The sequence below is a fragment of the Onychomys torridus genome, chromosome 6, assembly GCF_903995425.1.
Source record: "Onychomys torridus chromosome 6, mOncTor1.1, whole genome shotgun sequence".
Taxonomy (NCBI): domain Eukaryota; kingdom Metazoa; phylum Chordata; class Mammalia; order Rodentia; family Cricetidae; genus Onychomys; species Onychomys torridus.
The window spans coordinates 110,400,792-110,428,244 of NC_050448.1; the positions used below are offsets into that span (position 1 = coordinate 110,400,792).

The 27,453-nt window shown below is 45.3% G+C and overlaps 1 protein-coding gene across 2 annotated transcripts; it reads left to right on the plus strand.

The window, feature by feature from the left end:
- Positions 1-27,152, plus strand: Bdh2 (3-hydroxybutyrate dehydrogenase 2). 2 transcript variants are annotated; one of them, XM_036191430.1, is made up of 10 exons: positions 1-145; positions 4,287-4,366; positions 7,276-7,354; positions 8,550-8,646; positions 10,941-11,049; positions 17,783-17,843; positions 18,506-18,619; positions 22,397-22,455; positions 23,284-23,376; positions 26,902-27,152. In XM_036191430.1, the coding sequence occupies exons 2-10, from the start codon at positions 4,295-4,297 to the stop codon at positions 26,953-26,955; spliced, it is 738 nt and encodes a 245-aa protein (XP_036047323.1). In that variant the 5' UTR covers positions 1-145; positions 4,287-4,294; the 3' UTR covers positions 26,956-27,152. The 2 variants fall into 2 exon arrangements, with proteins under 2 accessions (XP_036047323.1, XP_036047324.1); XM_036191431.1 differs by having other exon boundaries at positions 28-145; positions 4,281-4,366.
- Positions 27,153-27,453: the final 301 nt, after the last annotated feature.

Genomic DNA, 27,453 nt, shown 5'->3' on the forward strand with positions numbered 1-27,453 from the left:
AACCGGAATTAGCAAAGGCCTCAGAGGGAACCTGAACTCCACCTCCCAGCATGCATTTAATCAGCATGTGACTTCTCCTGCACAAAGATCTGAAGCCTGTCTTCTGAAGAAATCTGGAAGACTGTGTGGACTCCCTGGTTCTAAAGTAAGATTTTTTTCTACTAGTTTATAATAAAACTTGGGGGGAATGAGAGGTGTAACTTTTACTGCCCTGTTCTCCAGATAGCCTTTTAGAATGTAATAATTCCTTAAGGGAGTTGAAAATTCTCCTATATTTATTAGAGTTCGAGAACAGCCAAAGAAAGAGAACTTTTCCAGTATGTGTCCTAAGTAAACTTTGCCTCATGAAAATATTTGGAATTCCTGAAAGTGCTCTGAGCCTCTCCGTAGTAAAAAGAACCCCAGGCTTTTACTACAGTCCTTAGCGTAGGAAAGCAGCCATGGTTAGGAGTGGGCTCTCTTGACAATTTCTGCACATTTCCACTCATTGTCCCTCTAAAATCCATGCTGCTTTGAGAGTGATGCTTACCTAACTTGGGCTTTGATCCCTAAATCATCTGGAACAGTCAAAGGCCATCTGGAGGGAGGGAAAGGAAGCTTTGTACCCTGGTCGCCGCTGGGCGCATAGAGATGCTAAAGGAAGCCTGTAGCATGTCACTGGTTCTCAATCAGTGGGTCGAGACACCTATCAACAAGGGTCGCCTATCAGACATTCACATTATGGTTCATCAGAGTCGCAAATTTACAGTTATGAAGTAGCAAGGAGATAATTTTATGGTTGGGGGTCACCAGAACATGAGGAATTGTATTAACGGGTCGCAGCATTAGGAAGGTTGAGACCCACGGCTTCAGAAGGTGAAGGCCCTGCATCACCATGAAGGCACAGGATAATGAGTTTCTTTTTCTTCCTTCCTTCCTTCCTTCCTTCCTTCCTTCCTTCCTTCCTTCCTTCCTTCCTTTCTTTCTTTTTTTTCAAGACAGGGTTTCTCTATGTAGCTTTGCCCCTTTCCTGGATCTCGCTTTGTAGACCAGGCTGGCCTGGAACTCACAAAGATCCGCCTGCCTCTGCCTCCCGAGTGCTGGGATTAAAGGTATGCTGTACTCAGGACCAGGGAGAGACAGGGACTGCTGGAGCCCTTTCAAAAGGCACACGTTGACTTTCTCTGGACTTTCAAAGTGGATTGATTCTCTCTGCGTGTCAGTGAAAGCATACTGCATCAGAATAGGAGCGGCACAGTGAAACCCGCTTCTCTGTTGTTGCCTACCTGGGAAGGAGTTTGGAACACCGCCTGATGGGTGGGCTGTTGGTTGGTCCCTGAAGCTCCCTCTTATACTATGGCTGTGTCTGGCCGGATCTCTGAGAGGAAGGCTTTAATAGGTCCCACAGGCATGGATTTTATTAGGGGAAAACTGTTGTGAGAGAAAAATTAAAGGAGCCAGGGGAGGATGGGAGAGGCTTCAGAGCCTAGAGCAAGAGAGGAAGAAGGGGAAGTGTAGCTGGGCGGAAGCCCCTGAGTGCCGCACCATGGGGGTGACTTCAGCAAGGTGGGAGGGGTGGGGGGTGCCTAAGGGAGCTGTTGTTGTACCCGGGTCCAGAAACCCCCAGAGACCACCAAGAAGCCGGTTTCCGATGCAAGCACATAAGGGTCTTATTATTGTCAGGTTCGACGCCCGGCAAGTGCAGGGAAATGTGGCGGCGGCGGCAGCAGCAGCAGCAGCAGCAGGCTCAGGGGTAGGAGTTTTTAAAGGGAAAAACCACAAGCCGGGAATCACATGCCATGGAGTCTTGGGATTGGGTAAAAGGGATATGGGGCAAGGTGATTTTTTGAAACTATTCGCCTAGACTTTCGGCATGAAACCACATTTGAAACTATTGGGTTAGACTTTTGGCAGGGAATCACAACTTGCTGACAGGTTTAGGCACATTCCTGAGGTTCTTCCTGGAACTGAGTACAGCCCCTGGTCACCGGTGGTCTAAGATGGTGGCCCTTCCCTAAGATGGAGTCTGTAAAGTCAAGTCTAGGCCTTCATATTGCCTTCACACTATGGAGAAGGTCATCATGGACTGCCCTAGTATAGGATTGGAGAACAAAGGTGTCCCGGGGTCAGTTACTGGAGGCTGAAAGGTTTTTGGCAATGGGCACCTACGTCCTGCTTGAGTGGGAAAACTATGCAGCATTCTCTTGAACCTGTGTTTGGAAGTCATTGCAGTGAGACTGTAGCTCTGGAACACTGGTCAAAACAGTCTGACTTTAGCACTTCTAGACACTGCAGCCATTTCCTAATGCTGCAGCCTCACAGTCACTGCCCAGCTCTGTTCTGTCAGGGACAGACCCTAAAATATAAATCTGAGAGTCCCCGATGCTTTTGCCTCCTTGCCAGTTGTGGGCAAGTGTAAATAGCTCAGATTCTACCTGTGGAGTTAGGAGCAAGTGTGGAGGACAGGAGAGAAGCCGGGCACGTGGGGTGTGTGGGGGCAGGGGACACCCCTACAGGAGGGGCAAAAGCAGAAACAAAAACACCTAGCATCTTTACCTAGCCAAAGAGGACAGGTAAGGTCAAAAGAAAGGACAAAGTGGGACCTGGAGAGATGGCTAAGTGGTTAAGAGCACTGGCTGCTCTTCCAAAGCACCTGGGTGTAACTCCCAGGAACCACATGGCAGCTCACAACTGTCTGTAGCCCCAGCTCCAGGGGATCTGACACCCTCACGCAGATATGCATGCAGGCAGAACACCAATGCCTGCAGAATAGAAATAAACAAGCCGGTTTAAAACATTAAAAAAATAATAAAGGACAAAGTAGGAGCCCTCAAGGCTGGCCCCCAGGCACTTTTTGGAGGATGGATGAGCAGAGGGACTGACTCCACACTGCTCCCCGCTGTGTGGTGGTTGCAGCACACAGACTTTTCAAATCACTCTTCCCTTCTCTGTGGCCTGGCCACCGTGCTCAGTCAGTGTAAAGGAAGTGGGCCTTGCTGGGGGCTTCCTGCCGGTGTTAGAAGAGTGAGTGGGGTGGTTTTGATGGGGGTGCACTGAGAGCTGGCCAGTGACTGCCTCCAACATCTGGTTAAAGAGCTGCAAAGTAGCTTTACAGAAGACAATGGAGCATTAAGTACAGAATGACCTCAAAAACCCAGCGGCCGTCACCATGTGGTCACCATGTGAATCGGGAGGGTTCGGGTATTTCCAAACAACAAGTCAAGATTGTGGGTTGGGCCAGGTCAGGTTCCGGACAGAAACTTGTTTTGAACAATACAGCATAATAGTGCCTGCCTTCAAAATGGAATCAGATGGGATTCTCATGCTCTTCTGCAAAAAGACTTTTTTCTGGTTTGACTTTCCGGCCCTTCTGGTTAGTGAATCTTAAGGCCCACTATGAAATCTTATCAGGGGACAAGGAGAAACCATAAGGGTCTGCCTCCGTGACTCAGCAAAAGTTTACAGGCGAAGAAACAGGTGACTTAAGACAGTGAAGGCTTTTATTTTCAGAGCCCACCCTCTGTGAGGCAATTTCGGATCATAAATGGAAGAGCAGGAGGTTGAAGTGTTTTCGTTTGTGCCTGAGATGGGTTGGGTGATGTGTGGCTAAGCATATCCTATGGCCAGCGGTCATCAGAGGGTCTGTGGGGGCATAGGAAGGTAAGCAGGGGTGGCAAGATCTAGGAAGACAAATGACTGGTTGCTGAGGCTGCAGGAAACTGCTGGAGCTTTTCAAAATGGCGTGGCTGTGGTTAACAGTTTTCAGAAGAGACCCTGAAAAACAGCCCCAAACAGCAAGGGCAGGCAGGAATGACGCCGCCGTAAAACATGGGCCAGGCAGTGGGGGCAGAGAAGGACTCTCCTCTCTGGTCTCAGCATTAGAGGATGAGAAGGAAGCAAAGCTGGACTCCAACCCGGTGTCCCCCACCCGTCATCACTTGAGTGGGCTGTGCCGTGCCCTTTGGATCTATGTGCTCGGGCATCTAGAGGAAGCGCTCCCGAGCACTCAGTGGTGGGATAGTCGTCCAGAGGCCCTTTCTCCACGTTCTTAAAAGAGCAAGCTGATGTGTTCATTCCAGATGTTGCCCACTGTAAGGATTCTGTCCTTAATTACGTCTCTTTCCGTTCTCTTCCCTCCGCTTGGTCTCTCTGTTTCTCTGGTCCTTTCTCTCCCCCTCTCTCTCCCAATAAAGCTCTAGAAAGGTAACCACTTTCCTCCAGCACTCCCCTCCATCGGCAGGGCGGCACACAGTTGACTTGCTACAACGTGAGGCATTAAAGGCATGTGTTTTTGGGTTGAGCCGCAGGTTCCACCATGGGCCGACTGGAAGGGAAGGTCATTGTGCTGACAGCTGCGGCTCAAGGGATCGGCCGGGCTTCTGCATTAGTAAGTTCACACCTGCTGTGCTTGACCTGCACAGTCTGGAGATGGGCAGATGGGTACCAAGGTTATTCGTTCTCATTTACTATTTCCTATTCCTCTTTCCCTTTTTTCCTTCTTTTCGCAGCTTGGAATTAAACCCAGGGCCTCAAGCTTGCTAAGCATACACTCCTAACCACTGAGCTATATTCTCACCCTTTCACTTCGGTTTTTCACCTTTCATAATTCTGTCTTTTTCAGTTTATTAGTGTGTGTGTGTGTGTGTGTGTGTGTGTGTGTATGTGTGTATGTATGTGGTGTGTGATGAGTATGTGTATGGTGTGTGTGTATGTATGGTGTGTGTGATGAGTGTGTGTATGGTGTGTGTGTGTGGTGTGTGTATGTGTGTATGTATGTGGTGTGTGATGAGTATGTGTATGGTGTGTGTGTGTGTGTGATGTGTATGGTTTGTGTGTGTGTGATGAGTATGTGTATGGTGTGTGTAATGTGTATGTGTATGGTGTGTGTGTAGCAGTGTAGCACATGCTCCACAAGGCAAATGTGAAAAAACAAAAGGAGTCCCAAAACAGCTTGTCCACACAGCAGCCATGACAGCCTTAGGGGCCTGGACACAGCTTCTGTGACAGGCTTACTGGTGGGCAGCACTCAGATCCAGGAAAAGCCTTAAGTTGATACCCCCCAGGGATCTACCCAGGGGTGAGGAAGTACATGACACCCCAAACATTCCAACCATTAGAGTGAGTCTAGCACACACCCATTTCTGTTTTACAGATACTCCTAGACAATCATCAGCCAACCAGTCCTGGACCCTGGAAATCCCCTCACCCCAACCTCTGCTATGATACAGACCCCCGCCCTGCCTGGGCTCAGGGCTCTCTGCTCTCACCACTGTGTGGGACAGACAGAGAGACCAAGCTCGGAGCTTGAAATAAAGGCTCTTGACCGAGGTGGTCTTTCAGGGCCCCCATGATCTGGGCATAACAAAGACAGCTCTGGGTGGTTCTCTCCTTCCCCATTGATGTGGATTCCAGGGATTGAACTCAGGGCTCTAATAGGCCTGGGCTTGGCAAACAGGAGCTGTCAGGCTTTACCCTTCTTCCCTTCCCTCCCCATTGTAAACCATAGCTTACCTCCCTAAAGGTAGCCATCACCTCCCTCTATTTCCTTATTTGGCCACTTCCTCCTCCTGAGGCTGACCACCAAGTCCAGCAATGAAAGGCCCCCTTTGGTTCACCTAACTAACATGCCCAATCAAAACATACTACCACATCCAAGCCCATTCTAACACAGACCTCCCCTTTTCCTCCTCTTGAAAAATGACACCAGCCCCGGACATTGGTGATGCACACCCTGAATCCCAGCACTCAGGAGGCAGAGCCAGGCAGACCTCCGTGAGTTTGTCAAGGCCAGCCTGGTCTACAGAGTGAGATCCAGGAAAGGCACAAAGCTACACAGAGAAACCCTGTCTCAAAAAAACAAAAACAAACAAACAAACAAAACAAAGGATCTCTCATTGAAAACAGGTGTTTGGGTGTGGTTTGTGCCTAATCCAGGTCTTTGAGGGCACCCCCACTGTGCGGGAATTTCTTCCAGTGCCCTTATCCACTGAGCCATCTGGCCAGCCCATGTATCTTAAGTTCAAAAGAACAGTTCCTGACAGAGGAGGACGGAATCCCATGTACTTACGGGGCAGCACAGAACTTTGGACTCTGTGAATCGTACTTCTCTGGCACCCACCCCCCACTCCCCCGTGTATCTGCACCGTAGGGAACTGACTGGACTGTAGGTGCTAGAGGGTGCAGCTCTCTGCACCTTAGTCAGTTCAGGATGAAGACCCCAGAGTTGTAGAGATCTCAGCTCAGTTTTCGCTCCATTTCTGCCTCATTGCACCCCACCGGACTAATAATGCACTAGGAACATCATGCAGAGTGTGATCTGGCATTTCTGAAATTGCTGCTGTAGTCCTTGGAGGGAAACTTGCTGTTTTCCTCTTATTTTTTTACTCACTGCTCACAAATGGCACAGGGAGGCCACAGAGCTGGCTCAGAAGGTAAAGAAAGGCACTGTCATCTAAGCCCTGAGACCTAAGTTTGACCCCTGGAAAGAGGAAGGAGAAAATGACTCCACAAAGTGTCCTCTTACCTCCACATGCTTACCATGGCACATGCCCTCACATACAAACACAAACGCAATAAATAAATGTAAAAAATAAAGAAGTAAAACATAGATAGGGTTTCATCATGGAATAGCAACATTATTTTAGAAACAGGTATAGGGGATTGTGTGTTGAAACAGGGTCTCACTATGTAGTCCCAGCTGACCTAGAACTCTCTATAAACTCACAGAGATCCACGTGCCTCTGCTTCTCAAGTGCTGGGATTAAAGACATGTGCCAACACACAGCTCTGAGTTAGAGTTTTTGGTTTTTCTAATATTTATTTATTTATACTTATTTTTATGTATATGAATGCTTTGCCTATGTGTATATATGTATGTCAAGTTCATACCTGGTGCCTGCAGAGACCAGGAGAAGGTATTAGATCTCCTGGACCTAGAGATACAGACAATTATGAGCTGCCATATGGGTGCTGGGAACCAAACCAGGTTCTCTGGAAGTGTAGCCAGCTTTTAACTGCTGAGCCGTCGCTCCAGTCTTGAGTTAGAATTTTTTAAAGTACTATATTGTTTGATAATAAAAAGACAAAGTCAGATGGAAAATACAATGTATGCTATGCCACTCTAATGACTGATAAAAATAATTATGGTGGGGTAAGGGGGAATGAGACGAGAGATGGAAATTCCACATATTTTATAGGAAAAACAATAAAAATATTATGAAAGGAAAAAATGGTTTCCATTTTTGAGAGCTATTTGTTCAAGTAAGCAAAGGACTGACTGTATTTTGTTTCTGGCAGGCTTTTGCAAAAGAAGGAGCCAAAGTCATAGCCACAGACATCAATGAGTCCAAACTCCAGGAACTGGAAAATTACCCAGGTGAGCACCTTGACTACAGGTTCAGAATCAGCCCAGTGTTAGAAAACAAGACACTGAGCGTTGAAAGGAAGCACTGACTGCTGTGGATACCTGTCTCTTAGAGTCGAGCTCCTTCATAGAAAATCTGTATTCCATGGTCTACAGAAAGTACTCTGTACAGGCAGAAGTGTGAGAGGGAAATCTGAAGGGACATACTTAAGGTTTTCTATTGTGCAACATGTTGAGGAATTTTGCTCCCAATTACAAAGTTCTGTGAGAATTAACAGCTGTCAGGTTAACTATTAATGATGGCTTCACTGCTGCCCATGACTCCTCTGGAGCAGCCTTGTCCTAAGTCACACAATATGATCCTCTTGGGTTCTTGCAAAAATGTTTGTAGCCCCATTAAAAGCTATAAGGCAGGTGGAAGTTTATTGGTCTTTTGTTTGTTTGTTTGCTGCATTTTATCATTACTTTTATTTTACTGGAGGGAAATGGAGATATTTCATGAAAAAATGGAACCCGCTGTTTAACAGATGATGATGGTAATGATGATGATGATTATTATTACTATTTTTTAATTTTTATTTTATGTGTATGGTTAGTTTACCTGCACCAAGTGAGTGCAATACCCATGGAGGCCAGAAGAGGATGATGGAGCCTCTGGAACTGGAGTTACAGACAGTTGTTAACCACCACAGGGGTACCAAGAATCAAATCCAGATGGTCTGGAAAAGCAGACAGTGCTCTTAACTGCTGAACTATCTGTGTAGACACTAACAGAGATCTTACTGGGGGGTGCAAGATGACACTCTAAGATTTGTACATCTTTAGAAGAGTTTTTTTTAAAGATCTACTTTATTACTTATTTATTTATATATGTGTGAGCATATGTATGTATGAGTGCCCACAGAGGCCAGAAGGAGATGTCAGATCCCTCAGACCTGAATCACCTGATGTGACAGCTGGTATGTGAGCCCCAGTCAGCTGATAGAGCAGTAAGTGTTTTTAGCCAATGGGCCATGTCTCCAGCCTAAGATTTTTGCATTTTAATGACACTCTTGAGATGGCTAAAACACCAGTGATGGCTGTGAGTCATCTGCAGCCTGGAAGGAAATGCTGCATTCTTCACACTTCACACGACAAAACAGCCAAATCTTCAAGGTGACTTACTTTATGCGTTCTATTTAATACTATCTTTTACTTTATTCTTCAGGTATTCAAACTCGAGTCCTTGATGTCACAAAGAAAAAGCAAATTGATCAGTTTGCCTCAGAAGTTGAGAGAATTGATGTCCTCTTTAATGTTGCTGGGTAATTAAAAATTTTGGTTTTTTGTTTGTTTGTTTCTTTTTTTTTCTTGTTTTGAGACAGGGTTTCTCTGTGTAGCTTTGGAGCCTGGCCTGGAACTCACTCTGTAGCCCAGGCTGGCCTCGAACTCACAGAGATCTGTCTGCCTCTGCCCCCCAAATCCTGGAATTAAAGGTGTGTGCCACCACCGCCTGGCAATTTTAAACTTTTTATTTCACTCTTAAAAAAGTTTTCTGTGATTTTATTAAATGGCTATTGATAGTATAAGAGAATGATTAATTGACAAAACATAGCATATTCCTTGGGAAGTCAGGCTAGATGTCACACATCACTCACTGTACAATTTAGGAGGTGAGACAGATAAGTCATCTGATGTGAACTTGGGGCCCATAGGTAGTTAAAGCTAAGGAAGGGAGTGGGTACTCATCTACAATGTGGAAATGAAGCAAAGCAGCTGTTTCTGACGTTTCTCTTATAAATGATCAGCTAGCCGGGCGGTGGTGGCGCACGCCTTTAATCCCAGCACTCAGGAGGCAGAGCCAGGCGGATCTCTATGAGTTCAAGGCCAGCCTGGGCTACAAAGCAAGCTCCAGGAAAGGCGCAAAGCTACAGAGAGAAACCCTGTTTTGAAAAACAAAACAAAACGAAAAATAATCTGCTTGTCCTTTTACAAGGCTGCATCTGGAGACACAGCCATTGGCTTTGGAGCATCAGTTCAGTCTTCAGCTTTGCAGAAGATGCAGGAGACAGTGTGTGGTTCTTGCTAAGGAAGCCAACCAAGTGACTGACCAGAAGCCCTACAGTACATGGGAGCCATTCCAAACTACATCTTATATTTGACGATGTAGCCTCAATTCAGGGGACCAAGTCTGTAGGGATGCCATGTTCAGGACGTTTCCTTGAGGAAGAGTGGTTTGCAAGGGGGCAAGGTGTTTGGGAGTTTGTCTGCTCTTCCTCCTTTGTGTGCTGCGCCAGATGCAAACATCCCCACATACTGATGTGTGGGGGTTTGTGCACTGCTAGTCGCAAACAGCCACAGTATTACTCCTTTCCGCTGATACACGAGACACTGATTTTCCTTGTAGTTTTGATTTCCCTATACAATTTTAGCCTGTGCCACCTGAGGGCGCTGTCGCCCTGGAAACAGGAGTCAAATGGACCAGCTGTCCTTGTTCAGTCTCTGTTTTTAAAGCACTGGCGTTTCCAAAGCCCTGGGTATTGAGATTCTTATGTGTAGCAGCTCCTGCTTTGCTCTTTCAAGAGGATGGTTTATTTTTTCTTCTTTCTTTCAACGTGTGTGTGTGTGTGTGTGCGTGTGTGTGCGTGTGTGTGCGTGTGTGTGCGTGTGTGTGCGTGTGTGTGCGTGTGTGTGTGTGTGTGTGTGTGTGCGCGCGCTCTATGGCGTGAATGTGGAGACCAGAAGACACCTTGCGGGTGTCAGTTCTCTTCTACTGTGCAGGTTCTGGGAATTGAACTTAAGTCATTAGGCTGTCCCCGGCCTGTCTCCTTTTTCAGACAGTCTCACCATGTAGCTCTGGCTGACCTAGAACTCACTCTGTGGACCAAATTGGCCTCATATTCACAAAATCTGCCTGCCTCTGCCTCCAGAGTGCTGAGATGAAGAGGTATGTGTCACCATGCCCAGTTCAAATTCTTTTTCTTTTATTACACGTATGTATTTTGTGAGTGTGTCTGCATATGTGGAAGTCAGACAACCAGCCGGAGTTGGTTGTTTACTTTTACTTTGTGGGTATCAGAGCTGGTGCTCAAGTCGTCAGGTTTAATGACTGGCATCTTTATCCACTGGACCATCTCACCAGCCCTTGAAAAACAATGTTTCCATATAAAAGTGTTCTTTCTTACTAACATAATATGTTAAATTATACTATGTTTGAATTGTTTAAAGCCTTGAAAAGGAAAGGGACAATGGTCTAACTTGCAAGTGACAATGAAAGTAACCATTAAATAGATTAGAAAAAGTTGAGGGTTTTGTTGGTTTTGTTTGTTTGTTTGTTTGAAGGCAGGGTTTCTCTGGGTAGCTCTGGCTGTCCTGGAACTTGTTCTGTACACCAGGCTGGCCTCAAACTTAGAGATCCACCTGCCTCTGCCTCCCGAGTGCTGGGACTAAAGGCGTGTGCCACCACCACTCAGTTTAAAGAAAGGTTTTAATTGCAGGAGTGTGTGTGTTGTTTTGTTCTTATAATCCTAGGGGTTGTGCACAGGGCATGCTAACAAGTGCTTTCCTGGTGAGTCCTGAACACGCTGTTTTTTTCTTCTCTGTTAAATTACTCTTTCAGTTTTGTCCACCATGGGACCATCCTGGATTGTGAGGAAAAAGACTGGGACTTTTCAATGAATCTCAACGTCCGCAGCATGTACCTGATGATCAAGGCATTCCTTCCCAAAGTAAGAGGCCGGCAGTATAAGCAGGGCGTCATCTTTCATACTGGGTGCACAGAGGATATGTATGTGTACTTGAGTGTGACCATAGCTAGCACGTTGACTAATGCACGTGAACGTTGACATCAAGGCAGTTTATGGAGTTCTTTCTTGAAGAGAGTTCCCACTGTGGGAACTCAATTGACCTATAATATAAATTGGGGTGGTTATGAGTACCATGAAAACAAAGGAGCTAGGGTAACAGTGAGGCCCTCTTAGACCTCACTGGCAAGTTGGGATTCTCAGAGAGAACGAAATGAAGGGAGGGAGTGTCCAGAGAGATGGCCTGGCTTCTTGCTGCAGGAGCAGAGCAGTCCTGTGAGGTGAGTGAGGTTTCATCCCATCAGCTGACTACGTGGGGCAAACGGGAAACAGGAGGGAAGGAGCCTGGGCCCTGCATCTAGAAGTGAGGAGAGTCAGTTTATGAAGCCCAGCAGCTCACCCCTCCGGGTCTGAGAACACCCTGTCAAGGTACTTACGCCCCAGGGCTTTTTCCACCACAAAGAGTTGTGTGTTTCTATAATTATTTTATTTTAATATTTTATGTGTGGGGGATGTTTTACCTACATGTGTATACTTGTATACTCCCAGAGGCCAGAGGATGACATCAGATCCTCTGAGACTGGAAATACAGGAGACCAGAGCAGCCAGTGCTCCTAACCACTGAGCCATCTCTCCAGCCCCTTTCTTTTGTGTGAGATACAGTCTCACTATGGAGCCCTGGCTGGTGGATATAGACCAGGCTGGCCTCAAACTCACAGAGATATGCTTGTCTCTGTCTCCCCGGTGCTGGGATCAAAGGTGTGCGACACCATGCCCAACCTACATTTTACTTTTCAAATAAATCATTACATGCCTTTTAGAGCGAAGAACTCTTCTGGGTGTTCTGCAAGGGTGTAAATGTAGGAGGTATGTAACCCTGACCTGGCATGGGCTTTTAAACCAGTGGTAGCAGTGAATGGGGCTAACAGAAGACAGAGCCAGCTCAGCTACAATGAAGGCATACTTTTTTTCCCCTAAGATACTGTCTCACTCTGTAACTCTAACTGTCCTGGAACTCACTATGTAGCCCAGGCTGGCCTTGAACTCACCGAGATCCATGTGCCTCTGCCTCCCAAATGCTGAGATTAATGGCATTCACCACTACGCCCAGCTTGAAGGTGTGCTTGAATACTTGATTAATGCCTTAAAAGGATCTTTGGTCAGCCCACATAATATTAGACTCATTAGTCCCTCAAAAGTATGTTTCCAGACAGGAGAATGACTCAGAGATTAAGAGAACTTGGTGCTTTTCCAGAGGACCTGAGTTCAGTTCCCTGAACAATTACCTGTAATAACTGCAGCCCACAGCATTCAGCACCCTCTTCTGGCCTCTGGAGCACCTACGCACATGTAGGTACACATACACATGTACACACATATACATGTAGGTGCATGTACACTTAAATAAAAATGAAGTAAACCTTTAAAATGAGAAAAATACATGTAAGTAAAATTGTTCCCTTTTTAAAGTCTACAAATGTTGTTTGGGACCTAAATGTATTTGTTGAAGACCAATAGTATAGGATCGGGGGAGGAAATGAAGGAGAAAGCTAGGTCTCAGAGGCAGCACACATATCTGCTGTAGAATATTTGTTTAACTATACAAAGATGTGCTGCATGTGTTTAACAATGTAAAGATGTGTTACATTTGTTTAATTATATAAAGATGTGTTGCTGTTTTACCTTGCTTGCCTAAGGCCCCTGAGTAGTCTAACAAAAAGCTGAGGGAGCTGGAGAGATGGCTCAGTGGTTAAGAGCACTGACTGCTCTTCCAGAGGACCCGGGTTCAATTCCCAGCATCCACATGGCCACTCACAACTGTCTGTAACTCCAGTTCCAGGCCTTCTGACAACCTCACACAGACTTACATGCAAGTGAAACACCAATGAACACGAAATAAAAATAAATTATTTTTTAAAAAAAGCTGAATGGACAATGGTGAGGAAGGAGGTATAGGCAGGACTTCTGAGCAGGGAGAGTAAATAGGAGGAGGATTTTCAGCTCAAGGAAGAAAGAAAAAGAGATGCCAGGAAGACACCAGGGGCCAGACAGACAGACATGGAGGAAGCAGGAAAGTAGGACACATAGAATGAAAGAAAGGTGAAAAGCCCCGAGGCAAAATGTAGATGAACAGAAACAAGTTAAATTAAGTTAAAAGATTAAGTACTGGGGCAAGCCTAAGCTAAGGTCAAGCATTCATAATTAATAAGTCTCCAAACTGGTTGGAATGGTTGGCGGCACAGAGAAAATGCCAACTACACTTATCCCACTGATTAGTAACCTCAGCCTGCTGCAGGTCTGAGGCAGAGGCTGAGAGAGGAGTGGGTGTGAGGTACAGCACAGGTAGAAGTTTGTAAGGAGATATTAGCCCCCCCCCCCCAGCTGAGGACCGAGCCCAAGGCCTTGCCCTTGCTAGGCAAGTGCTCTACCACTGAGCTAAATCCCCAACCCGGGATGTTAGCTTTTTAAGACATCTACGATCATAAGTTCATGATCCTAATGATGTTAAAATGCAGTTTTGTTTTTAGAAAAAAGCATCAGGGACTGGGATGTGGATTTTACACAGGTGTGAGCAGGGACACATACCTGTAATCTCAACACTTGGGAGCTTTAAGCCCAGGTGGGACTTCACAGCAAAGCCTAGTCTTTGTGGAAAGATGACACTGACCATCTTGACTCCTGGCCTCGGACATTGGCACTTGTCCCTAAACACACTCTGAGCTGCTAGGCTGCATGTCCTAGGAGATGGCACTTGCCCCCTCTCATTGTCTCTCCCATCTAAGAATGAGGATGACACATTTCACATCACTTCCAGCCCTCATTGTCTAGGGATTTTCTGTCTCATTAACTATGACACACAATTGCCAGGTTAAAAATTTCCAGGATGTAAAGCCCACATAGATCTGAAAGGTCATTTGGTCAAAACATAGGAATACTTGGAGAAGACTTTTGTTCACAGATAAATATGCAGCAAACCATTCCTGGATTGCAAAGCCAGTCAAGAGCCAGAGGTCAGGTTGAAAACAGTGTAGGAAGAGTAATTGCAGAATGCCAGGTCCCCTAGAAGAAGAGATCCGTCATGGCAAAACTTTGGGGATGTCTTTGGTCTTTGGATCTACATTTTGTTTACTTTCCCCCTTCCTGTGTCCTATCGGGGTTGGTCACATAGAAGGATTTAGCAAACACTGACTAAATAAATCAAACCTTTCAGTCCAGGCAGGGAGAGGCCAATCACTGAACCTGCTGACTTAGAATACCACGAAATGAGAAGCTGAGTTCTAGCAATGGGGACAGAAGGGCTGTGTCTGAGGTAGACTAACTAGGTTCAACTAGAGCGATCCTCCACTTGAGTTTCCTGGAGATGAGTTGTTCTAGACCCATCACTTTACACTCAGCCCCGCCAGAAAAGTGCTGTCGCACATGGAGCCGGGAGGAACAGCACACTGTGACAGCAGGCACAGAGCCGTCACTGGGAGACAGCCTGGAAACAGACAAGGAACACAGAGCGGTGGAAGGAACGGACAGAGCTGAATGGGCGGTGTGAGTAGTAGGCATATGACTTGCATCTCTGGGGTGACTGAGGCCTGAGTTTTTGTCCTGGAAACTACTGGATTTAAGAAGACTGGAGACAGCCTATATCATAACCAGTCTACATACTAAACTGAGCTGTGTATATTATCTAAGTATTAAAAGTAGGTTATGTCAGATAAGAAAAAAAATCATAAACCAGATAAGAAAAAAAAAAACGACTTGAAAGCTTGGATTTGTGGGATATTTTTGTTGTTGTTGTTGTTTTGTCTTTTAGCATCATTATATGTCATGACCATTGCTCACCCTATGTGATTATTATCCCCTTGCCCCTTATTTTCTTTCTGAGATGGAGTCTTACTATATATCTTTGGCTGGCTTAGAACTGGCCATGTAGACCAGGCTGGGCTTGAACTCACAAAGATCTACTTTCCTCTGCCTTCTGAGTGCTAGGATTAAAAGGGGGCAGGTCAGGAGACATTATACCTGGCTTTATGAGCCCCTTTATCATGTACAAAGACTTACTGCACCCTGGCATGGTGGCACACATCTTTAGTCCTAGCACTAAAAGGCAGAGGATCTCCTGAGTTTGAGGCCAACCTTGTCTACAAAGTGACAGCCAGGGCTATGCAGAGAAACCATGTCTCAAAAAGAGAGAGAGAGAGAGAGAGAGAGAGAGAGAGAGAGAGAGAGAGAGACATTTAAGTAAAATGGTTGCGTCTCTGCTGTGTGCCTTGACACACCTCAGCCTCACTTGTGTGCTGTTGGCCCCTGCAGCCCAATGCCTTGCAATTTGTCCTCTACTCTGATCTTGGGTATAATTAGCCCCAAGTATTAATATGGAAACTAAGAAAAATACCACAAGGAAGTAGATCATCTTGGCCACCCTGGCTCTGATCCATCCGTCACAAACTCCTTTCCTACATTTCTTCTAAACCCTGGTAAAGAAACTTCCCCAGGAGGAGAGATTTTTCTCTCTCTAAGTCCTTTACGCTGCCTGTCCAGATCAGTTGCCGGAAAGAACCATGTTTAATTGATCTTCATTATGTCACAGACATGCCAGACATCCTGTTCTCTGGCTTGTGCTCTGTCCTCAGCAGCTGTCTGAACTCTGCCACTCTTCCCCACTCCATTGCCTTTGCCCTCCATCTGACAAGTGACCTCACCGAGAAACTGGTACCCAATGCCGGAAGTTCTCTCAACTCCTAGTTTCTTCTCCCGAGACATCCGTGGGTGCCCACACCTTTGTCTGTTATCTGGAAACATGTATCTAAGTAATGGTCAATAACATCTAAATTAAAATTCATAGTAGCATTGTACATGACTTCAGATCTGGGACAGGGCCCTGCCATCTGCACTTGAAAGTTGTACCAAGTAAATCACTGGAGTGTCCTTTCTAGGTACCTGACCCTTTTAGTGATGGTGCCACATCTTATGGGGGATGGCTGTCCTACTGTGTTGGTGCTCCCTGTCAGCATGCTGCTAATCCTCCCCTTTGGTGTGGTGACACTCCAGGGTGCTGAGCACGAATGCACTCTCCACTCTCCACCTGGATCTTTCTGCAGCTCTGCTTTTCCCACACTCTCCCAAACCACTGCTCTGCTTCTCCTGATCTGCACCTGGCACCAGAGTAATCTCTGTAATCCCCAAATTGAAGGTCCCTCTTCTTTTCTGCCTTACATCCTTCATCGTACTGAGTGCCTTCAGGGTCAAACCCAGCTCTCCACGGCAGCCTAGGTTCCACTCTGCAGCCTTGCTGCTCCCAAGCCCCCGTTCCAGCCAGACCCAGCCCTTCCTCCCAGGCCCCTCGTGGAGACCTTATACTTATAGTACCTCTCTGAAGCACCTCGGTTTTTTGTCTTCTAGTTCTGTGACTGACAATACAGTTTTAGCTGTTTTCCTTCTCGGTAGCTCCCTGGAATGCCCCCCCCCCCCCCCTCCCCAGAGAGGCCCTTCCTATCTCATCCTCTCCTCGGCTCTCTGCAGGTCTCCACTATTGCTGTTTTCTAGTTGTCTGCTGTAGGCAGGGACTGTGTCCTTGGTCTTTCAGTTTCCTGGGCGTCACACAGAACCTGAGTTTAGAAGCTCTTCAATGCATTCATGTTGAATAAAATATGTCTGCCCACATCAGGAACACACTGGTGTTTGTTCATGTCCTTTTAGCTCAGGGTTCTGTTGGGGAATATTTTAAGATGTGTTACATTTGTTTATGCTGTGGAACATTTGCTTTAATGATGCAGATATGTTGTATTTGTTTAACTCTGTGAAACTATGTTACTGTACCTGTCTAAAACACCTAATAAAAAGCTGAACAACCAATAGCAAGGCAGGAGAAAGGATAGGTGAGGCTAGCAGGCAGAGAGAATAAATGGAAGGAGAAAAAGAAGGATCAGGAGGCAAGAAAGAAAAGGCAAGAGAACAGGGAGAGGGAGACACCAGGGGCCAGCCACCCAGCCACCTAGCCAAACAGCCAGCCATGGAGTAAGAGTGAAATTAAGATATACAGAAGTAAGAAAGGGAAAAAAGCCCAGAGGCAAAAGGTAGATGGGATAATTTAAGAAAAGCTGGCAAGAAACAAGCCAAGCTAAGGCCAGGCATTTATAATTAAAAATAAGCGTCCCTGTGTGATTTATTTGGGAGCTGGGTGGTGGGCCCCGCAAAAGAGCAAAAACAACCAACAACATTTTGGCATGCCAACACAGGTCCATAAAAAGAAAAAAAAAAGGGTTCATTCTTGGTCTTGATGATAATGTCGTTGTACCCTTAGGAGGTGGTAGTGTGCCCTTAGAATACCAATGAATGTTTAGATATGCCACTAGCTCCCTCCAATGCATGGACAAAGTTTGTGGGTTCATATGTAAGACTGTTTCGTAGAGCTTAAAGTTAATAGCTAATAAGATAATTGAGCCTAGCCTGGTAGTATACTCCTGTCCCCCAGCACTTGTGAGGCTGAAGTATGAGGATCTTGAATTCAAGGCCAGTCTAGGATATAGTGTAAGAGCCTGTCTCCAAAAGGAAGATGAAAAAGAAATAAAGAAAAGGGCCTAGTTGGCTAGGAGTCAATGCAAATGTGTCAATGAACTACTGCTTCAACCTCCAGAGGACAGACATTTTTGCTTTGTCTTGGCAGATGCTTGCTCAGAAATGTGGCAACATTATCAACATGTCTTCTGTGGCCTCGAGCATCAAAGGTACTAGTGTCTTCCTTGGGGTTGAGTTCACACACACACACACACACACACACACACACACACACACGCACACACGTGCTTTCATGAGCTGTAGATTTTAGAACTAAGCATAGACAAATTCATAAAACCTAGGAACATTCAGAACAGTTTTTTTTTTTTTTTTTTTTTAAATGATCCTAAGTAGCTTATGTCATCAGGCCCTGAAAGGGAAGTCAAGGTGAAGGGCTAGGACTAAATGGAGAGAATGTCCCAGCCTGGCATTGATGAATTTGGGAGTTTAAAATGAAATCACTGCAGAGATGGCATTCTTTCCCTCATAAATATATGAAATGTACGTGAGCAGGATATAAGGGAGATAGGCTTTTGTTTCTTCACTTATGAAGATCTAGAGAGGGATGAGGGTTTCCTACAGCTGTACTGACAGTGAGCAGCAGGTGACAACTACTCAACACCAAAGTCTAAGTTAGGTTCTGCCTACACCGGGCGCATTTTCTGCATTCAGAAACTGTCTCTATCCCCACTACAGGAGAAGACGGGAAAGCTGATTTCATTTTTTATTATAAATAAATAAATAATGAATAGAATATGAAAATGGCTGAGTGGGGAAAATTCACTGTGCTCCTGTCTGAAGGAAACTATGTCTCTAATTTCTTCACACCCAGGAGTGGAAAACAGATGTGTGTACAGTGCAACCAAAGCAGCTGTGATAGGCCTCACAAAGTCTGTGGCTGCAGACTTCATTCAGCAGGGCATCAGATGCAACTGTGTGTGCCCAGGTGAGTCGGGTAGGGGGGCCTGTGAACTTGGCCTTTCTTACGTTCCCTTTGGTACCATAAGCAACATTCTTATCAGCTTGTTTATCAAGTGTTCAATTTCTCATCATTGAGAGTCATTTAAACTAAAGGTTTGGCCTAGTTAGGAGGACAGTACAGCTTTGGATGGACAGAGGCTCCAAGTCACTTGGAAGAAGCCTCGATGTGAAGGATTTAAAATCCAGCTTGTGTGGGACAGTTGAGACTCCAGTGGCTGAGACACAAAACTTGCCAGAACCTGCTGTTTTAAAAGCAGACCATGGTGACGTTATTAGTGGAGAGTCAAACAGTAGTACATGCCAGTGGGACAGCAGAGAGAAAGTCAGGGAGCCTCGTGGAACACAGGGATCTGCCAGAGTCCCAAACAACACCAGAAAGGCCTCTAAATCAAAAAGATGCTGTGGCCTGTTTTGTAAGAACAGCTTACTGGAGACATTCCCACCTGGATGGTTTATGCATTCTTGCTACAAGGTAGAGTTGAGATGTTGCAACAGATCACATGGCTCTCAAAGCAAAACTATTTGCTACCATTATGAAAATAATGTGACCGCCCTCCTATGAAGAAGCAAGGAAACAGCTTTGCTTTTTATTTGTTTGTTTTATTTCTGGCTGCCTGGGAATTACTATGTGAGCCAGGCTGGTCTGTATCTCATAGGTATCAGCCTGCTTCTGCCCCCTCACTACTGGGGTTGGAGCTGTACATCATTATGCCCAGCAAAACCACTTGTCTTAATAACTGTGGGTGAGACACAGTTTCTGGGTAACTGTGGGTACACTTCTTTCTGGTTCCACCAACCCAAAATGAATAGAGGGTACCTAACAGTGCCAGCCGAAACCAAGACATCTCAGGCCACCATTCACAGAGTGGCTTCTGAAAGCTTGAAATAAACAGGTTTCTCAGACTCATAGCTATTGGGGGCGGAGCAGTTTTGATGCACCATGCACCAATATACCATGCACCATGCACTAAAAAGCACTAGATAACAGACGATCTGTCAAAGCAGAAATCGCTGCTTCGTATGACCTTGGTGAATCAGAGCCAAGGGATGCTGCAGCGATCACACCATGCAACAGATCTCACGAAAGAGATGTATTGATGTGGGGACAAGAGAGGCAGAGACAGAGCAAGAGAGTGGTCTGTGATGGCGGGGACCTTTTCAAGGGTACAAGTGTGAATTTGGTGACTGGTGATGATTCGGCTGCTGGTGCCAAGTTGCTGAAGGCAGGCTGGAAGAGCACCTGGTGTCTAACACAGATGGGCAAGAAGAGGAGGTTATTCAAAAATCAAATGCAGCAATGGTCTTTTCCATAGAACTGCCTCCTCCCGTCACTGCCATAAGAGAAGTCTTGAAACCAAGGAATGCAAACTCTGAAAAGAAGCGTTGAATGTCCAACACTAAGGTTTTCAATAGTCCAGTAGTCCACAGCCAGAGCTGCAGTGCCCCACCTGATGGGCATGCCGGAATTGAGGGGATGTATTGATAGGAGATCTGTGTGTCATTTGGGAAGTCCCAGAGAAGATTCTATTCGACTGTCAGGTTGGGAACCACAGTTGTACACAGGAGAAACTATTAAATATCCTTCATGTCTGAGCTGCAGAGATTTAGATGGTCTGTGTCACTTGAGGGGTGGGGAGTGGGGTAGAAATACAGCCACAAATAACAGAAATGGGGCACTCTGGCCATTCATACTAGACTACACCTGATCTTGGTGGCACTGGCCATCAGGAAAAAATAACAAAGATCTCAAAATATGATTGTTTCCATAGCTAGAATTTTCATAGGACTTGGAAAATCTGTTATTAAACTCTGGAACAAGGAACTAGCTGTGATTCATGGAGGTCATCCCAGAAGCAAAGGAGGAGTAAACGTGCCTTGGATAGTGCCGATGGTTGTGAGTCACCACATTCCAGCCACAGGTGTAGACATGGCACAGCAGACACTAGTGAAGTGGATTAATCTGAGGACGTGGGCTTGTACTAGTTTTCCTATTTATCAGTGATGGTCACGTGTAAAATATGACACCCACCCAGCACTTACAGCTATAGGATTTTGAGGACTGTAAGGGATAGCTTAAGGTGAACATAGGCTGGTAAACATTTGGTCTTTTAAGTTGGCTATTGACAAGTAAAATGAGGGAGATTTTATAAACTGGTTAAGTGGAACGTCTCTTCTGCAGTGATGTGGATATTCAAACTGTTGCGGATGGGTGAGTGACCCAGCTGAGCTGAGTGCTGCCTGAGTGGAGTCGGACCTGACTGAGAACCTAAGGAGATGGTTCTACACAGGAGTCATGGTCTGAGGTTCTCCATCTCTCCAGAGAAATGGCAAATGATACCAAAATTAAAAAACACTTTCAGAACAGTGTCAAATCTATGTACGGCTGCTGTGGGATGCCTTTCTGTATGCTGTGAATATGTGTTGCTCTGACTGGTTGATAAATAAAGCTGCACTGGCCTATGGCAAGTCAGCTTAGAGGCAGGTGGGAAATCCAAGCAGATAGATATATGGAGAGAAGAAAGGAGAGGAGGGGAGATGCCAGCTGTTGCCCAAGGAGAAGCAAGATGCCAGCAGACCAGTGATGCCACAGCCACGTGGCAATGTATAGATTAATAGGAGTGGGTTAAGTTTTAAGAGCTAGGTAGCAAGAAGCCTGCCATAGGCCATACAATTGGTAATTAGCATTAAGCCTCTGAATGATTATTTTATAAGCGGCTAAGGGGCTATGGGACCAGGCAGGACAAGAAAAACTTTCCTGCTACATATGGCCTTCTCAATTGCTTGGTCTAGAGATAAAGTTGAGAGGATGCCTTAAAAATTTTTATACCCCCAGAAAGAGCAATTGATTCCCCAGAGTACTGATGTTCTGAAAACAAAACAAAAAGCCATCAGTGTGTTCCACAGAGTTTACAGATTACATGAGTTAGGGGGAAAGTCCAGGCTTGAGTACTAAGTGGGATTGATTGATTGATTGATTGATTGATTTATATTATGTATACAGTGTCTTGCCTGCATATATGCCTGCATCCCAGAACTCATTACAGATGGTTGTGAGCTACCATGTGGTTGCTAGCAATAGAATTTAGGACCTCTGGAAAAGCAGCCACTGCTCTTAACCTCTGAGCTGTCTCCCCAACTAAGTGGATTTAAAATAGCTAATCCGAGGAGTTATTTGGGCTGGACAGATGTCTCAGTGGTTAAATAGCTAATCCTTCTTGTTTTTTCATTCTTAGGAAAACAAATTATGTTTTTGTTAGAACTTTGAACAGTAGTTAGAAAGCATAAAGATAGGCTAAGTCTATAGCAGGCATGAGGTTGAGCCCAGGATCCTGGTGGTGAACATCACAGCAGAAAACAGTTGAAATTATTTAGGTAAACTGGTGAAACTCATATTTGCTGTTTTCTGCTTCTCAAGACTCCTCTGGGGACTAGCTGAGATAACATGTAAAAAATACAGATCTAAAATCAAGTAAATGCAGCATGACTGTGTATTACTGAGAATGTCTGTTAACTCCTCTAGAGTCCCAGCCTAGTGTCCCAGAGAATCACTGTGTGTGTTTAAAAAGCATTTGGATGTCATTACAAAAGTTATAACCCTTTGAGGTCAGTCAGATAGAGTTCACAGTGTCATTTAAGGGGAAGGACAAAGATTTCACTGCTTGCTTATCGCATAGAAAAGGAGTTCAAGGTTTAATTCCCCTTTGAATTGAAATAACCATGGTGACTGTCTCCTTTGGTTTAGGAACGGTTGACACCCCATCTCTGCAAGAAAGAATACAAGCCAGAGACAATCCCAAGGAGGTATACATATCTAGCAGCCTGAATGTTTTCAAACTTTTTGACTTAAGGTTTTTTTTTGTTGTTTGTTTGGTTGGTTTGTTTTTTTTTTTTTTAAATGAAATGCTCTGTTCCTTATCTAGAGTAGACAGATTCATAGAGACAGAAAGTACAGCAGTGGCTGCCATGCCTGAGAGAGGGGGGAACATTACTGCTTACTAGAAGGAAATGTTTATTTTTGCAAGATGAAAAGCAAGATGGAGCCTGGTGCTCATGGCACTGGGTGTGTATGTACTTATTATCCCTGAGCTGTATGCTTAAAATGTCTGAGATGGTCACGTTGATGTTCTATGTTAATACGTTGTTGTTGTTGTTTTGTGATAGCCTTCTTATGCATCCCAGATTGATTCTCACTTGTGTTGCCCTTCCTCAGCTCCCCATGCTGCTCTTACTACAATCATGCCCCAGCACTGACCTCAATGGGCTGCTCCTAGTGGCTTTCTTTTTGTGTTTGTTTTGTTGTGGGGGGGGGCGGGGGTTGTTTTGTTTTATTGAGACAGGGTTCCTCTATGTAGCCCTGGTTGTCCTGGAACTCACTCTGTAGACCAGACTGGTCCCAAACCCAGCGATCCACCTGCCCCTGCCTGCCAAGAGCTGGGACTGCCCTAGTGCCTTTCTGACCTATCACAGCATCCGTAGATTTCGGTGTATCCTGACTAGTGGTGACAGGGGTGGAATATGCACAGCAGCCTCAGCGGATGGCCCTAGTCCCTCCGTGGATTCCTTGATGATGTTACAGGGGCACATGCATGCCAGCCCACATCTCTTACCTGGAACTGTCTCCTGCCACAGGCACTGCAAGGTTTCCTAAACAGACAGAAGACGGGGAGGTTTGCCTCTGCGGAAGAAGTGGCTCTGCTCTGCGTGTACTTGGCCTCCGATGAGGTAAGCGCTGCTCTTCCCATTAGTTTTTCTGCCACACTCGGCTACCAGTTGCTCATTCTCGTCACATTGTTGCAAGTCTGTGGTGTACATTGCTAAAGGGCTTCATTTACACAGTGGTAATAAGTTCTGATTCCATTCACTCCAAGTGACAGTGTCTCTTCCTCATCAGCTTGATATGACTCAGCGTCATCTCATACATGAAAAAATACAGGAAAAGATTTACAGTGCATCACTTTCTGAGATATTTGCTTTTTAAAATTAAGTTGTGGACACGCTGATTAAATATAAAAACCTCCTGGGCTAGCAAGATGACTTGTGGGTAAAGACCTTGCTGCCAAGCCTGATGACCTAAATTTGATCCCTGCCACCCACACGGTGAATGGAGAGAACAGAATCCCAAAGCCATTTTCTGACCTTCACTGGTGGGCCATGCATTCATGCACACATACACACATATAATAAATAAAATGCAATTTTAAAAGCCCTCTTGACATGAGAGTTGAAGGGGGAAATGAGTAGATTTACCTTTTAAACCGGAGCTCTGCTCCAGCCTCACTCCCACCCCACCCCCCAGTCCAAACCACACCCCCTCTCAGAAAGCCCACCAAGCTGCCACTCCTCCCCTGGAGCTGCTCCAGACTGCATCTACCGGTATTTAAGCTCCGGTCCAGAGACCTGCCATGTGCTTTCTCCTTCCCCCAAGATCATCCGGGAATGCTTTGCTCATTAAACCTAGACTTTTAATTCTGCTTGATTTGGTTGGTTTACTGCATCGGCGGAGAAACCTAATACCGGGGATCTACTTATCATTACCAGCTTTCACTGTGTTTGGGGTACAGTTGGTCTGTGCTGCTTTAGTTCACTAGTGACCTGATTGGGAGGGTTCCATGATTTTCCCTGTTGTTTGTCATTGTGTGTAGAAACACCTAATTTGGACTCTTCAACTTTACGCGAGTTTAATAACTAATTTCTTCCCCGGTGACTAGTGTGTATGACTGATAAAGCAAAAGCTGTTACCAGGTATAGAGCATAAAAACATCCTCTTCTATTTTTTAAAATTTATTTATTATGTATACAGTATTCTGCCTCCTTGTATGCCTACAGGCCAGAAGAGGGCACCAGATCTCATTATAGATGGTTATGAGCCACCATCTGGTTGCTGGGAATCAAACTCAGGACCTCAAGAAAGGCAGCCAGTGCTCTTAACCCCTGAGCCATCTCTCCAGCCCCAATCTTCTTCTATTCTGAACCCGCAATAGACAGAATAACAATTGCACCAATGTTTAACTTGGGGAACAATGAATTTTTACTGGGGTTCCTAACAGGAGTGTGTTCCAGGGGTTAATTACGGGATGACTTAGAAACAGCTGTATCACTGAAAAGCCCGCCTTAGTGTGGGTGATCACCCGGAGCACTGGTGATGGGCGGATGCCTGATCAGATCTCCCTCTCCTCCAGCAGTGTCTGCTTCCATACAGTGAGGGGTGGGGGCAGAGCCTTTGAGAAGCCTGCATGCTTTCACTTCTGGAGGTGTGTGAAGTTTGGTTCCTTCCAGGGTCTCCTGAGCCTGCACCCCCGCCTAGAGGGACTGTTTCAATTCTTGCCCCCCCACCCCCGGGGGGGAGTTTACTTACCTTCCTCTTCACAGTAATTTGGTGCCACCGAGATAATTGGTGATTGTGGCAGACACAGAGGTTGAAATGGTTTAGTTACTACTCCTCAAGACTGTTGGCCGTAGTTCCTAGGAGCTGGGGAATTGCTAGATAAATATTACTGAGTAATTATCAGTTTCCATGTATTTAACTAAAAAAAAAATTGTACTTTCTTGTAAGATGAATTGCTAAACGGTCTTATTAGTGAAAACCCTGAAGCCAGATATTGGGGTTAAAACTGAGAGATCAGAGGACAAGCCACTGCCAACCTCACCTTACCAAACCTCAGCCTCCAAAGAGACCTACTTCCTGTATACCCACACCTATATGCCTTTCTGTCCCTGCCATCTCACTTCCTCTCTCTGCCCAGACATCACTTTGTCTTCCTGCCCAGCTCTGTCACTTCCTGTCTGTCTTCACTTCCTGTCTGTCTGTATGGACCTCCAGGCCTTTATGGTTAACTAGTGTTTGAATTTAAAGGTGTGTGACACCATGCCTGGCTCTGTTCCCAGTGTGACCTTGAACTCACAGAGATCCAGATGAATCTCTGCCTCCTGAGTGATAGGATTAAAGGCGTGTGCCACCACTGCCTGACCTCTGTGTTTACTATAGTGGCTGGCTCTTTCCTCTGATCCTCAGATAAACTTTATTAGGGTACACAATATGTTGGGGATCACTATATCACCACACTTTCTCCTGCCTCTTTCAACGATTTCAGCTTTAGATCCATGTCCAGCTAAGGAGGTAAACATGAGAGTTTATTATCCATTTTCAATGAATAGATCTTTAAAATTCTTTGATAATTTCATACACCTATATAATGTACTTTGACCATATTTACCCCATTACCCTGTCTCCCCCATCACTCCTTTGAGCCCTTTCTTCTCAACAAGCCTCCCACTTTCATTTCCTGTCTTTCTAGGGCATGGGTGTGGGGTTGTTTTCCCATCCATGGACTACCAGTGGCCACGGCACTGAGGAAGACTGACTCCTTTCCTTTTGCTAAGAGAGGGGCTTTAGGAGCACCTCACTCACCAGCGATGGAGTGTTAAATGTTTGCAGTCCAAGCAGGTGGCCGCAGCTGCTATGAATCCATTAGTCCAAGGGTCTTGCCATGCCCATGTCCAGAAGGCAAGCTGACATAGTTTTAAACACCTACCACAACTTTAGCTTTAGTTCTCTGGGAAATGGAAATGTTTACAAACATAAGCCAATAATTATTTTTAAACCCTTTAGTGTTGTATGGAATTGGGCATCTGAATTTAGTGTGGAATATTATTTGACACGTTAATGGACTGCAATAATTATTGTTATATAAATCTTAAAAACATATTTAGAGCAAGATCCAGGAGAGGCACCAAAACTTCACTGAGAAACCCTGTCTTGAAAAAAAAATTAGTATGCTTTCATGAATTGATCAATTAATAAGCACTTTCCCATTGTTAGCATGAGCACTTTATGACTGACACACATTAAAAAACTTATTAGTGATCTGAAAGTTAGCTGACTTTGAATGTTCTGAGTTTTGAAATGAAAATGTTAGAGCATGTACTATTTCAGCATGTGCTTTATATCACCCCCTGTTAACTTTGTGATTCTGAAGCCAAGCACCTAACGACCGTAGGCAGAATGTGACATGCTCATTTGCCAAAGCCATGTGCTCCAGGTCATGGGATGATCAGCTGTTCTAAATTATCCAAACTTTCATCCCTCCTACCCCTACCCCCTCCCACCCCCACCCTTGAATTCAGTTACGGTTCCTGTTATCATGAACAGCAATGGTTTTGTTATCCCACTCATAAGAAATGTTCAAAATACACCCCGGGTGCAGCGCGGTTAACTGTTGCGTCTTCTGTACCTGTCTGTCATTGCAGTCTGCCTACGTAACGGGCAACCCTGTCGTCATCGATGGAGGCTGGAGCCTGTGACTGCAGGAACTCCTTGCTGAGAAGGCAGGCCCTTCCTATCCACAGAGAAAAGCAACTGATTCAATGATCATCTCTCCTATGGATGACACTCATGAAAACAGCCCCTTTGAATGATTGTTCCTGAGTGGGAATCTTTAAATAGAATCTCATCTCTTCTGAAACTATGGTAAATAAATCAAATAAAATGTATAAATAAATCAAAAGAATAGTTTTTAAAATAAGCAAAGATTTGTGAGCTCTTTCTGTCATAACAGATAATTATTACAAAAGACTATGGCTTTAAAAACTGGACGTTTAGCCTTCTGGTGCCTGAGAGATATTGTATCTAGTGAGGCTCCTGAGAAGTGTTTTGAAAAATCCCCAGTGGTGGGTATCTCCACCATTGCAGTAAAGTGAAATCAAACCAAATTAAAAGTCCAGACTTAATGAGCAAAGCATTCCTGGGTGGTCTGGGGTGGGGTAGGACAACATGGGAAGTCTGTAGACTGGATCTTAAAC

What these genes read in the sequence shown, in the direction of transcription:
- Bdh2 (XM_036191430.1), top strand. Translation starts at nt 4,295, where the DNA reads ATGGGCCGACTGGAAGGGAAGGTCATTGTGCTGACAGCTGCGGCTCAA. An exon ending in TCGGCCGGGCTTCTGCATTA is followed by an intron (nt 4,367 to 7,275) that starts GTAAGTTCACAC and finishes TGTTTCTGGCAG; the next exon opens with GCTTTTGCAAAAGAAGGAGC. An exon ending in TCAAGGCATTCCTTCCCAAA is followed by an intron (nt 11,050 to 17,782) that starts GTAAGAGGCCGG and finishes TTGTCTTGGCAG; the next exon opens with ATGCTTGCTCAGAAATGTGG.